This window comes from Martes martes, assembly GCF_963455335.1.
Source record: "Martes martes genome assembly, chromosome: 13".
Taxonomy (NCBI): Eukaryota; Metazoa; Chordata; class Mammalia; order Carnivora; family Mustelidae; genus Martes; species Martes martes.
This window is the reverse complement of record NC_137901.1, coordinates 78,994,416-79,006,836: the sequence shown is the minus strand read 5'-3', so window position 1 is coordinate 79,006,836 and position 12,421 is coordinate 78,994,416. Positions and strand designations below refer to the sequence as shown.

Sequence of the window (12,421 nt, the reverse complement as noted above, 5' to 3'; positions counted from 1 at the left end):
AGGCAGTCGCTTAACTGACTGAGCCACTGGGTGTCCCTGAAAAAAATTTTTTTTACAAGTATTAAAGAAAGGCAAAAGTACCTATTATAAAAATAAGGTATCTACTAGTTAGAGTTTTCAAATCAGCAAGCAGGGCTCTACAAAGGCATTTTATAGATATTTTGTTCATTTAGAAGGTACAGATGGAATTCTGTTAAAAAACAAAACTCTCTCACATTTTGCTGGCTTTTATTTAACACTATTTAAATTTAAATTAAACACTATTTAAATTTAACGCTAAGACTGCTTATATGACAACAACAAAGACAAGTTGATGTGAATTCAGTACTACAGTAAAGGTTAGAGTGATTGCATCAGAAAAGCAGATATTTTGAAGATGAATCTATGCACTGTCCAGGTTAAGCAGCCTGGGAAAGGTTTAGGAAATGCTCAAGCAATGAGGAATTTTAACTTGCAACAGGGATTTTTTATTAAAAACAAATCCTTAACCTTTATAAAAAGAAAAGGCCCACACAAATGGAATCAGATGGTATTGTCTAATTGCTTATTAAGGTTATTTATAATTAATGCTTATTTGGGACCAGAAACTTGAAAAAAGTTACCCCAGAATAAAAATATATTTCTTGGGGCACGTGGGTGGTTTAGTCAGTTAAGCGACTGATACTTGACTTCCATTCAGGTCATGATCTCGGAGTGAGTGGTGAGATCTAGGCTGTGTCTTGCTCTGTGCTCAGTGGGGAGTCTGCTTGAGATTCTCTCTCCCCCTCTGCCCCTCCCCCTGCGCATGTTCTCTAAAAATAAATCTTTAGGGCGCCTGGGTGGCTCAGTTGGTTGGGCAACTGCCTTCGGCTCAGGTCATGATCCTGGAGTTGCAGGATCGAGTCCTGCAACGGGCTCCCTGCTCATCAGGGAGTCTGCTTCTCCCTCTGACGCTTCCCTTTCTCATGCTCCTCTCTTATTCTCTCTCTCTCTCAAATAAAAAATAAAATAAATTTAAACAAAATAAAAATAAATAAATCCTTAATATATATTTCTTTACATTTACAGAGTAAGCATTACTTAGGACTTGGTATGTATACTTGCTTACAAAACCTGCCTACTGGAGCACAGACTCATCTGAAAAATATTTTCATGTTGATTTTTCTTAGATTTTTCTTATTTTTTTCATGTTGATTTTTCTTAGATTTTTCTTATTTTTTAAGTTTTTATTTAAATTCTAGTTAACATACAGTGTAATATTAGTTTCAGGTGTACAATTCAGTGATTCAACAACTCCATACACCACCCAGTGCTCATTACGAGCGCACTCCTTAATCCTTATCACCTGTTTCACCCATCCCAGCCTTCCCTCCTCCCCTCTGGTTAAGCAATCAGTTTGTTCTCTAAAGTTAAGAGTTGGTTTAGATGTGAAATTTTTAATGCAATTTTATACTTGTTAAAATCCAGAACTGAAACTTTAAAAAAAATTTAATCTTTTAATACAGAGAAAGAAAACTGTCAGCGGGGTCTCAGCTTTCCAGTACTTCAGACAATATTATGATTATTGTTTATCATTACTGAATACGCATTTCAAGTATTATTCTAGAAACTTACATTCATACTTAACACTTCCAATAGTCTTAATGACCTCAGTAACTTTAAGCAAGATCATTGATTCAAAAAATATTTTAGAATACTATGTGCTGGGGCGCCTGGGTGGCTCAGTGGGTTAAAGCCTCTGCCTTCGGCTCAGGTCATGATCTCAGGGTCCTGGGACAGAGCCCCACATTGGGCTCTCTGCTCAGCTGGGAGCCTGCTTCCCTTCCTCTCTCTCTCTGCCTGCCTCTCTGCCTACTTGTGATCTCTGTCAAATAAATAAAATCTTAAAAAAAAAAAAAGAATACTATGTGTTTCTGAAAGTTTCTCAACCATTTCCAGCTACATTTAGATTACTGTCTACTTGTTTCTCATTTACATTTTAATTAATTTAAATCTAAACTGTGGCTACTACAGAAATAGAAATATATAGAAATATAAAAATTAAAAATAAGCTTTTCTTTTTGCCTTATTTGTTAAGTCTCAACTAAAAGGTAATAATTATACTGAGAAGAACAGAACTAAATTATTAGCTTTAGGTGGATTATAGGAAGTATGAGAAATTCAACAAGGCAACACTAAAAACGTAGAAGCTTCATAGTTGTGTTTAAGTGAATACAAAAATGAACATGCTCGGCCCTTTTCTATTTTCCTTTAATACAGGGTTTCTTACTATCTCATTTGTTAATGCTGCTAATTTCTGAATTACTTATGTAAATCCAAACACACAGAGGGATTTCATCAATAGCTTCCATTTTTTCTAAATATACTCTGATTGATTCCCTAAGAGCTGAGCCAGCTAATAGTTCACTTTAAACATACTTCCTGACATCATTAGTGTAAAAGCTGTAAACTACAAAAGCCTAACAGAATTACAGTGTTTAGGTATAAAAATGTTGGTTGCTAGAATCTGGTCTTAATGGCTTGCTAGCATGACTAGGATTCATGAAAACTACTAATTAGCAGTACCCCAAGTTCTCTGAGTTCTTTATAATTCACTCCTTCACCCAACAAATACTTATTAGGTAGTCAAAAAGTGCCAGGTATTGGGCTAAGAACTGTGAGTAAATATGCCTAGTACCTATCTTTTGTCTAGCAGCACAGACAGTACAAAAATATCATAACCAACAAATGTAAAATTGCAATTGTGACAGGTGCTATGAAGAAGAGTGTGTGTTACTCTGAGAAACAAAAACGGGGGAATGGCAGGTCAGGAAAGGCTTCCATGAAATGAGGATTCAGCTGAGAGATAAAAGAGGAACAGGAATTAAGAAGATGAAGGTGAAAGGGGAAACATTCCAGAGAAAACAGTTTATGCAAAAATCCCATGATGATGGTCAAAAGAAAGCTATTCTATTATAGCTAGGGCAATAAGAATGAGAGGGAATATGGCTTCAGTACAAACAGGGACACATTGTGGAAGACCCTGTAGGCTGGCTACAGTAAGGGTTTTTTTTTGTTGTTGTTGTTTTGTTTTTTAAAGATTTTATTTATTTACTTGACAGACAGAGATCACAAGTAGGCAGAGAGAGAGGGGGAAGCAGGCTCCCTGCTGAGCAGAGAGCCCGATGTGGGGCTCTATATGGGGCTCGATCCCAGGACCCTGAGACCATGACCTGAGCTGAAGGCAGAGGCTTTAACCCACTGAGCCATCCAGGCGCCCCTACAGTAAGGGTTTTGATCAGATTTACTTCTTTCTCCCCCAAGGTCACTGTGGTGCTGACAACAGACTAAAGAGAGACCACAGTGGACACATAAAGATGGCTTAGGAGGCTACAGCAATTGTCTGAGGAAGAGATGACAATCCTCTTGGTTATCATGGTATGAGTAACAAGAGGAAGAATCTATCAATAGAGAGGAACTACGTACAGATATTACTGTGGCCAATGAGAAATCCATTTTTAAGGTATTACCTATGTGACCTTTATAGATAAAAGGTTAAAGCTTTTCTAGCTTTACAGTAAAGAGTAAGTTAATGCCCCTTTAATCTATTTTTTTAGTGCCTTAAGGGTTTATACGGGCTTGTATTACTCATTTTGTATACAGGCAATTCTGTAGAGTTAATGATTACATTTTCAAAGCCACCCAGATATCCTTATGATTTTTCTAGTCTATCATATCAACAAATAACATGTATTTAGTACCTACTGTAAACACGACCCTAGGCTAATGTTTAGAGTTGTAAAGAGATATTAGAAACAGTCCTCATTTTCAAAAGGCATTTATTCTAGCTAAATAGAGAGGACTTAGCCCAAACAGCAAACAAATCGCTAGGTCTTCTGCAGCCTACTATAAAGTAGGTCTCATTTTGCCTTTAGTCCAAAGGCTTGTGAGTTTTGATACATGCTTGGTTTACTGTAGTCAAAAGGAGAATTTTGAGGGGGGGGGCTCTAGTTGCTTTTTATTTTATTTATTCATTTTTTTAAAGTTTAAGTTCAATTTAGTTAACATATAGTGTATTATTAGTTCCAGGGGTAGAATTTAGTGATTCATCGGTTGCATATAACACCTAGTACCCATTGCAGTTGCTGCTTTTTGAAATACAGACGTCAGATAGAGATTGGAACTACCCTCTGACTCTGGCTAAGAGAGATTGTGAGGGGATGAATGAGTTATAAATAGAAAAAAGAAAAGATGACTGAGGAAAGTATCTTGGAGCAAAATAAATAGGTCATAAACAAATATGTACAGAATGTTTCAATTTTTAAAAAGTTCAAAACAGACAAAACCAAATTATATTGTTAGGGGTGAAGAAGAAAGGGAGCTACATGTAAAAAAAAACTAGAAAATAATTACCATAAAATTCAAAATAGACATAACATAAGAGGGGCTTTTGGGGGGGTGGGCTGGCAATATCCTATTTCTTGGCCTGGCTCGTGTTTAGAAAGGGATTTTACCTCTTAATTGATCTTTAAATTACATATCAAAACATACAGATTTGTATTTATGCACACTTCTGTATGTACATTTATAATTTAAAAATCCTCTTTAAAAAAAAAAAAAGCATCCCTGGGGTGCCTGCCTGGCTCAGTTGGTAGAGCATGAGATTCTTTTTTTTTTTTTTTTTTTTTTTTAAAGATTTTATTTATTTATTTGACAGACAGAGATCGCAAGTAGGCAGAGAGGCAGGCAGAGAGAGAGAGAGAGGAGGAAGCAGGCTCTCTGCTGAGCAGAGAGCCCGATGCGGGGCTCGATCCCAGGACCCTGGGATCATGACCTGAGCCGAAGGCAGAGGCTTTAACCCACTGAGCCACCCAGGCGCCCCAGAGCATGAGATTCTTGATCTCAGGGTTGTGCGTTTGAGCCCTCAAGTTGGGGGCAGAGGTCACTAAATAAATAAATAAATAAACAAACAAACTTAAGGGGAAAAAACCCCTAAAACTCTCCCTGTGAATGAAGAAGACAGGGCTTTGATTGGGCTTTAAATACTATTCTAAGCCCAAAGACTAACATAGCAGGGTTGACTAGAAAATTAGCACCCTTTCCAGCCATGGAAGGTTACTTAATGATAAAATGTACTTGAGTGGAAGCCAAATATTAAATTGGGGCAAAGGAGAAGTGGTGGTAGTGCTGAGCACAGACGCAAAGACATGACAAAGAGTTCAGGGGAAACCCAGGCTGAAGATTTGCCTAGAGACAAAAAGATGAGCTAAAAATGCAATTAATAAAATCCTATTTGGAAGGACAACTGAAGATAAGCCCTGCCCAGATGCCAAAACATAAAGGATCACTTAAAAGTCAAATAATTTTTGATCAAGGAAAAAAATAATTCGATAACAGGTTTAGAGGAGAAGTGAGTAGTAAGTAGTACTTAAATATCACTCACTTTAAGTATTTGAGACTTCGATGAGGCAAACTTCTAAGGTTATATAAGTAAATTAAAACTATATTTCCTGTAATGAATTTCAGGTGAATGAGCGATGATAACATTTCAGTTACTTTTCATTCTTCTTATCAGAAGATAAGTCACAGTCTTAGAATTCAAACTGAGTTTAGGGGGCTAAGCATTATACCCTTTAACCTAAAATACTGACTTGATACGAATGTTACTAAAAATCTTTGACGGTCCACCTGTCTGAGTAGCCATCCGTTCATCCATCCATCTGTCCATCATTTATTGAGTTCCTATTATTATCAGACATTATACAGGTTATGGGGATATAGCAAGGGATAAGATAGGCATAACCTCTGCCCTCATGGCATTTATGTAGGGGGAGGGACATACATGAGTCAAGAAATCTCACACATAATTATTTAATTACAACCACAATAAATGAAACAACATGCAAGGACTATGAGATCCTTAGGAGATCTCATAGGAGGGTGCTATGAGATCATAAAAAATGATTTAATTTAGTTCAGGACGGTTGAACAGGAAAGGCAATCTTGTGGATTTAACACTTAAGCTGAAATCTGCAGGGTAAGCAGGAGTTAGGCAGGGATGCGGACGCAGTGTGCAGAATTTTCTAGGTGGTAGGAATAGCATATATAAAGGCCCTGAGGCAGAAAAGAGCTTGGCATATAGAGGAAATGCATAGGGACAAAATTTAAGCTTATATTTTTTGGACTACTTGATAGTTTGTGTACAGGAGACAGCAATTCCACTGACTTTAATAATGCCTAGATTTCTAGGACTGGCTTTTCAGCAATGAGTATTTGCTTCTAGTGTAGACATTTAACTTGTAGAAAAAAACACTAAAAGCAAATGTATTTTATGAGTAATCGAATGTGTAGAATCAAACTCCCCTAATTTAATCTCTCTACAACAACTCTAAAACTACTTACAAAATAAACTGCTCCAAAACTTCCATGTCCAATTTCGTGCAAATCAATAAAAAGTTCTTCAGGATCATCTTTGTAGAAGAGATCAGCAATCTCTGAGTCCTTTGGCACCCCTTTACGCATGATGACCAGTATCTGCAAACGTTTTGCTTTTGATATCCCAGTCAGCTTTCTCTCTCATTTACAAATATTTTGGGGGTAAGTTTTTAGTACCTGTAAAAAAAACAAGGTTTGACATTAACTTATTTTTAAAACATCATCGTGGTTAGTGGTAATATAAATTAATATTAAAAAGCACTCTGGACTTACAATTTCATAATAAAAAGACAAATAACCCAAGAGAAAAATGGGCAAAGGATCTGAATAGACATTTCTCCAAAGATATACAAGTGGTCATTAACACATGAAAAGATGCTCCACATTATTAGTCATTAGAGAAATAAACATTAACACCACAGTAATATACCATTTTATATCTACCAGGATGACTACTATCAAAAAGTTAAATAGCTATTGGCGAGGATGAGGAGAAAGCGGAACCCTCCAAACTGCTGGTGGGAATATAAAGTGGTGCACCATTTTGGGAAAGAGACTGGCAGTTCATCAAAAACTTAAAAATCAAGATGCCATTTGACCCAGAAATTCTACTCCTTGGTATAAATCCAAGAGGAATAAAAGTCTATGTCCACACAAATACTTGTACAGATTGATACTGACAGCAGCATGATTCGTAGGAGCCAGAGGTGGGAACAATCCAAAGGTCCATTTGGTGAATGAATAAACAAAATGTGGTACATCTGTACAACGGAATACTATTTTGGCATAAGAAGGAATAAAGTACCAATACGCGCTACAACATGGGTGAAACTTGTAAACACGAGGTGAAGTTAAAGAAGCAAGTCACAAAAGACGCCATATTGAATAATTCCATTTATATAACACACCCGGAATAACTAAATCTACGGAGACAAAAAGCAAATAATCGGTTGACTACAGCTGGGGGAAGGAGAGTTTGGCAGTGATAGGTAAAAGGGATGGGCTTTCTTTTTAGAGTCATGAAAATGTTCTAAAATGGATTGTCCTGATGGTTGCACAATGGTTAATATACCAAAAACCACTGAACTATACATTTAAATGAGTTATATCTTAATAAATCTGCTTTTAAAAGCATTTTGGTCTAATTAATATTTAAGTAATAACAGCTAAGATTTATTAAGCACTATTATGCGTCAGGCAACACTAAGTTCCATATATGTATATATTATTTTCTTTAATCCCTATAGCAGCTACATAATGCAGACTTTATTATTTTGATTTTTATAAAAAACTAGAACTGAGAGGCAAAACTACTCCCCCCAAATCAGGCAGCTAGTATTTGTGAGAACTGGGACCCAAACCCAGATCTAACCGTACAGCCCATGCTCTTAATACACAACATATACATATAGAATAATTAATTAACAAACTGCTATAATTTGGAGATTATGCTAACATTCACTTAAGAGGCAGATTATTCTGCTGCCATACAAAATATTCTGAGTTTGAAGTTTCTGTTAATAAAAGGACATTACGGGGGGTCATTGGGTTAAGCCTCTGCCTTCGGCTCAGGTCATGATCTCAGGGTCTTGGGATCCAGCCCTGCATTGGGCTCCTTGCTTGGCAGGGGGCCCGTTTTCCCCCTCTCTCTGCCTGCTGCTCTGCCTACTTGTGATCTCTCTCTCTGTCAAATAAATAAATAAATATTATAAATAAGTAAATAAATAAATGGACATTATTTTGACATGCTTACATATTGGTTTTTAACAGTTATACTTAATTGATATAGATTCCTTTTTATTTTTTGAATAATACTGAAATATTAATTAACTTTCATCCACATTTTTTTTTATTGTAAATACACCCCTACCATGAGAATCAATCATTTCAAACAGAAAATATCACAGGATAGTTTGTGTTTCCTCCTTGACCAATCAGATAAGAAGGCTAGAAATGTAGTTATTGGCCAATAAAATTGTGTTTTTAAAAATGTGAGACAGGGGGACCTGGGTGGCTCAGTCATTAAGCGTCTGCCTTTGGCTCAGGTCATGATCTCAGGATCCTGGGATCGAGTCCCACATCGGGCTCCCTGCTCATCGGGAAGCCTGCTTCTCCCTCTCCCACTCCCCCTGCTTGTGTTCCTGCTCTTGCTGTCTCTCTGCCAAATAAATAAATAAAATCTTAAAAAAAATAATAAATAAAAATGTGAGCCAACAGTCCTCATTCAATGAGAAGAGAAAAAGAAGATTGTTAATAAAGAAGTACAAGCAGTCAGTTCTAAGAAGCATTTTTCTCCTGTGACATGATAGTATTAGGTGACTATGTACATTACTTTACATGGTTAGTCTAGTTAAATCATTAGCAGGTCAGCAGCCTACCTATCCATCCATCCAGGCAATTCTTTGCTTGACTCAACAAATATTTATTGAATGCCTACTATTTGTTAGGCATGTACTGGGTTTTGGTTGGTCCCAGGTACAATGGGATGTGGTCCCTGTTCTTAAAGGGCTTAGAGTCCAATGGGGGAATAAGCATTACACCATAATGATACAAATAACAAAATAGTTATAAATGACTGTTCTGATGAAAAAGCAAAAAATTTAATAGAAGATATAATAGGGTGGTCCAGTCTATTTTTTCTTGGATATGAAAAAGCATGCCTTTTGGGAAAAATAAAAGTTGTTCATTCAATATGGATGTATGGAAGGGCTGGAAGGAAAAAATATAAAGCTGGTGTTAAGTTAAGGAAAATCACAACAGGCCTTTTAGACCATATTAAGAAATTTGGACTTTATCTTGAAGGTAGTGGGGAGCCATCAAAGGTTTCAAACAGCAAAAAGGGATTCCCCTGCAACACCATACTTGTAATCATAGGCACTCATCCTGACAATCCATGAATACTGATAACCAAGTATAAAGTCAATATATCAATACTATTGAAAAAGTAACTCAAATTTAGTTGTCAGTCAAATGACTAAAATTACACAACTAACATTCAAAAAGTGTTATTGCCTTCATTGCTTACGTTTAAGAACAGAAAAGAGAAACAATGCATCAAAGATATGCCTTTTCAAGACTATGCCTCCCCTCCCCCCAAAAAAGCAGATTCTGAGACTGTCTTTAGGAAAAACAAAAAGACCTGTGGACTAAATTTTGAGAGCTAAAATCTCTTCTTTTTTTTTAATTAATTAATTTATTTATTTATTTATTTATTTATTTGACAGACAGAGGTTACAAGTAGGCAGAGAGGCAGGCAGAGAGAGAGGGAGAAGCAGGCTCCCCGCTGAGCAGAGAGCCCGATGTGGGGCTCGATCCCAGGACCCTGGGATCATGACCTGAGCCGAAAGCAGAGGCTTTAGCCCACTCACTGAGCCACCCAGGCGCCCCTCTTCTTTTTTTTAAATTTTTATTTTTATTTGACAGAGAGAGAAATCACAAGTAGGCCGAAGTAGGCAGAGAGGCAGGCAGAGAGAGAGAGAAGCAGGCTTCCTGCTGAGCAGAGAGCCCGATGTGGGGCTCGATCCCAGGACCCCGAGATCATGACCTGAGCCGAAGGCAGAGGCTTAACCCACTGAGCCACCCAGGTGCCCCCGAGAGCTAAAATCTTTTCAATCATTAAAATTTATTCTAAACTTTTAAATATTTTGATTTCAGCATAAAGAAAGCTAAGTACTATGGATGATCATTTGGAAGAAATGCATAGATCACTATGTCATACTCTAGACTAAAACGATCTCAAAAGAAATGATTATTTAAATATAAAAAATGACACCATAAAAACTTCTAAAATAAATTTCAGGTGGATCTTTAATTACTAAGCAAGACACCAGAGGCAAAAGTCATAAACTAAAATCAGTAAGTTTGACTATATAATAATATATAATGAATGGACTTCTGCTTTCAGCCAAGATGGAGTAATAGGGATGGGTTTATCATCTGCCACCAGAAACAACTAACATCACAAGAAAGAAAATAGACCAAAATTCTTCATAAACATAGATGCAAAAACTGATAACAAATTTACAGCAAATAAATCCAAATATATATATTATATATATATTAAAAATATATTAAATATATATTAAATAAAATAAATATAAATAAAATAAAAAATAATAAATATAAAATAAAATATATAAATAATATAATAAAATAATAATATATAAATATATATATTTATAATATATATATATTAAAATATATAAAATGGGTAATACATCATGAGTAGATGGGATTTGTCCCAGGAATGCAAGGTTGGTTTAACACTCAAAAATCAAGCAATGTAATTCACCAAATCAACAATCTGGGGAAAAAAAAAAAAAAGCCAAATCATCATCTCTAAAGATGCAGAAAATTCATTTGACAAAATCCAGAATTCAAACCTGATAAAAATTCTAAGCCAAATCAGAATAGAAGGTAATATCCCTAACCTGATAAAGGAAATCTATGAAACATTTACAGCTAATATCAAAAATAATGGTCAAAGACAAAATGATTTCCTCCTAAGATCAGGAATGTGGCAAGGAAGTCTGCTCTCAGCTCTTCCCTTCAACATTGTGCTGGATGGTCTATAAGTGCAATAAGGCAAGGAAAAGATACATTAAAGACATCAAGATCAGAAAGGAAGAAGTTAGACTTTTACTGACAAACAACATAACCACCTAGGCAGAAAATTCAATGCAATCTACAATTAGCTAGTAGAATTAATAACTGAGTTCATCAAAGTGGCAGAACACAAGATCAAGATCAATGTATAAAACTCAATTGTATTTTTACATATGAACAAATGGAAATCAAAACTTTGAAACATCACAATAGCATAAAAATATGAAATACTTAGGGATAAATCTGACAAAGAATGTGTAAGACCTATACACTGAGAATTACAAAATAATGGTGAAAGGACTTAAAGACAGAATGAAGAGAGATAACTGTGGTTATAGGTCAGAAGAATCAATATTGATTTTTCTTTACAAAAAGAAACTGAGAAGCTGATTCTAAAATGCATAGAAGAGGAGAGAGGAGTCCAAAATGGCAGAGGAGTAGGAGACCTTAGTTTCATCTGGTCCCAGGAATTCAGCTAGATAGCTACTAAATCATTCTGAGCACCTGAGAACTCAACTAGAGAGCTAAGAAAAGAAGAGCTGCAACTCCACAAATACAAAAGCAACCACTTTCTCCAAAGTAGGAGGTATGGAGAAGTGAATCTAAGGCAATATATGGGAAGATAAACCGAGGGGGGAAGGAGCCTCCATAAGCTACTGGAAAGTGTTAGAGCAGCGTAGCACAAAATCTTTTAGAAGTTGGCTCCAATGAGGGATGTTGCTAGGTGGCTAAGCAAGGGGCAGAACCCTTGCTGTGGTCTCAGGATCCGGGGGTCACAGGAAGACCAGGGTGCCTGAGTGAGGCAGAGCTCCCAGACATCAGATCAGGGAAGCCAGCTGCAATCAGGGAGCCCAGGAATGGGCTCTCAGGTTGGGGTTTCCATAAACCATGAACCACAGTACGATTGGGCAACTGCTCCCCAAGCCGGGGCCCAGCAAGTACAGAACTGCTGAGACCACCCCCTCTTCTTCCCCGGGGGAGGAGTGGTGTGGGAACACACTGCAAGAGTCTACAGGGTTCGGAGACTTGAAATGGGGTCGTGTGCCTAAGACAGAAACCCTTGGGTACAGGCTGGGAGAGCCCAGAGTGTGGCCAGAGACAAGGGAGACAGCAGTGATTGACTGCTTTTCTCTGAGGGTGCACTGAGGAGTGGGGCCCCGAGTTTTGGGCCCTGGGCCTAGAGACTGGGAGGCCACCATTTTCTTTTTTTTTTTTTTTTTTTCTTAAAGATTTTATTTATTTATTTGACAGAGAGAGAGAGATCACAAGTAGGCAGAGAGGCAGGCAGAGAGAGTGAGAGAGGGAAGCAGGCTCCTGCCGAGCAGAGAGCCCGATGTGGGACTCGATCCCAGGACCCCGAGATCATGACCCGGGCCGAAGGCAGCGGCTTAAACCACTGAGCCACCCAGGCGCCCATGGGAGG

The 12,421-nt window shown here is 37.3% G+C and overlaps 1 protein-coding gene across 3 annotated transcripts in view; it reads right to left on the bottom strand.

The window, feature by feature from the left end:
- TAOK3 (TAO kinase 3) overlaps positions 1-12,421 on the bottom strand; it is a 186,983-nt gene that overhangs the window by 80,755 nt on the left and 93,807 nt on the right. For all 3 annotated transcript variants that reach the window (XM_080821199.1, XM_080821197.1, XM_080821198.1), the window contains one exon: positions 6,361-6,570. In XM_080821199.1, coding sequence (XP_080677325.1) covers positions 6,361-6,480 — 120 coding nt within the window. In that variant the 5' untranslated portion in view covers positions 6,481-6,570. The remainder of the gene's footprint in view (positions 1-6,360; positions 6,571-12,421) is intronic.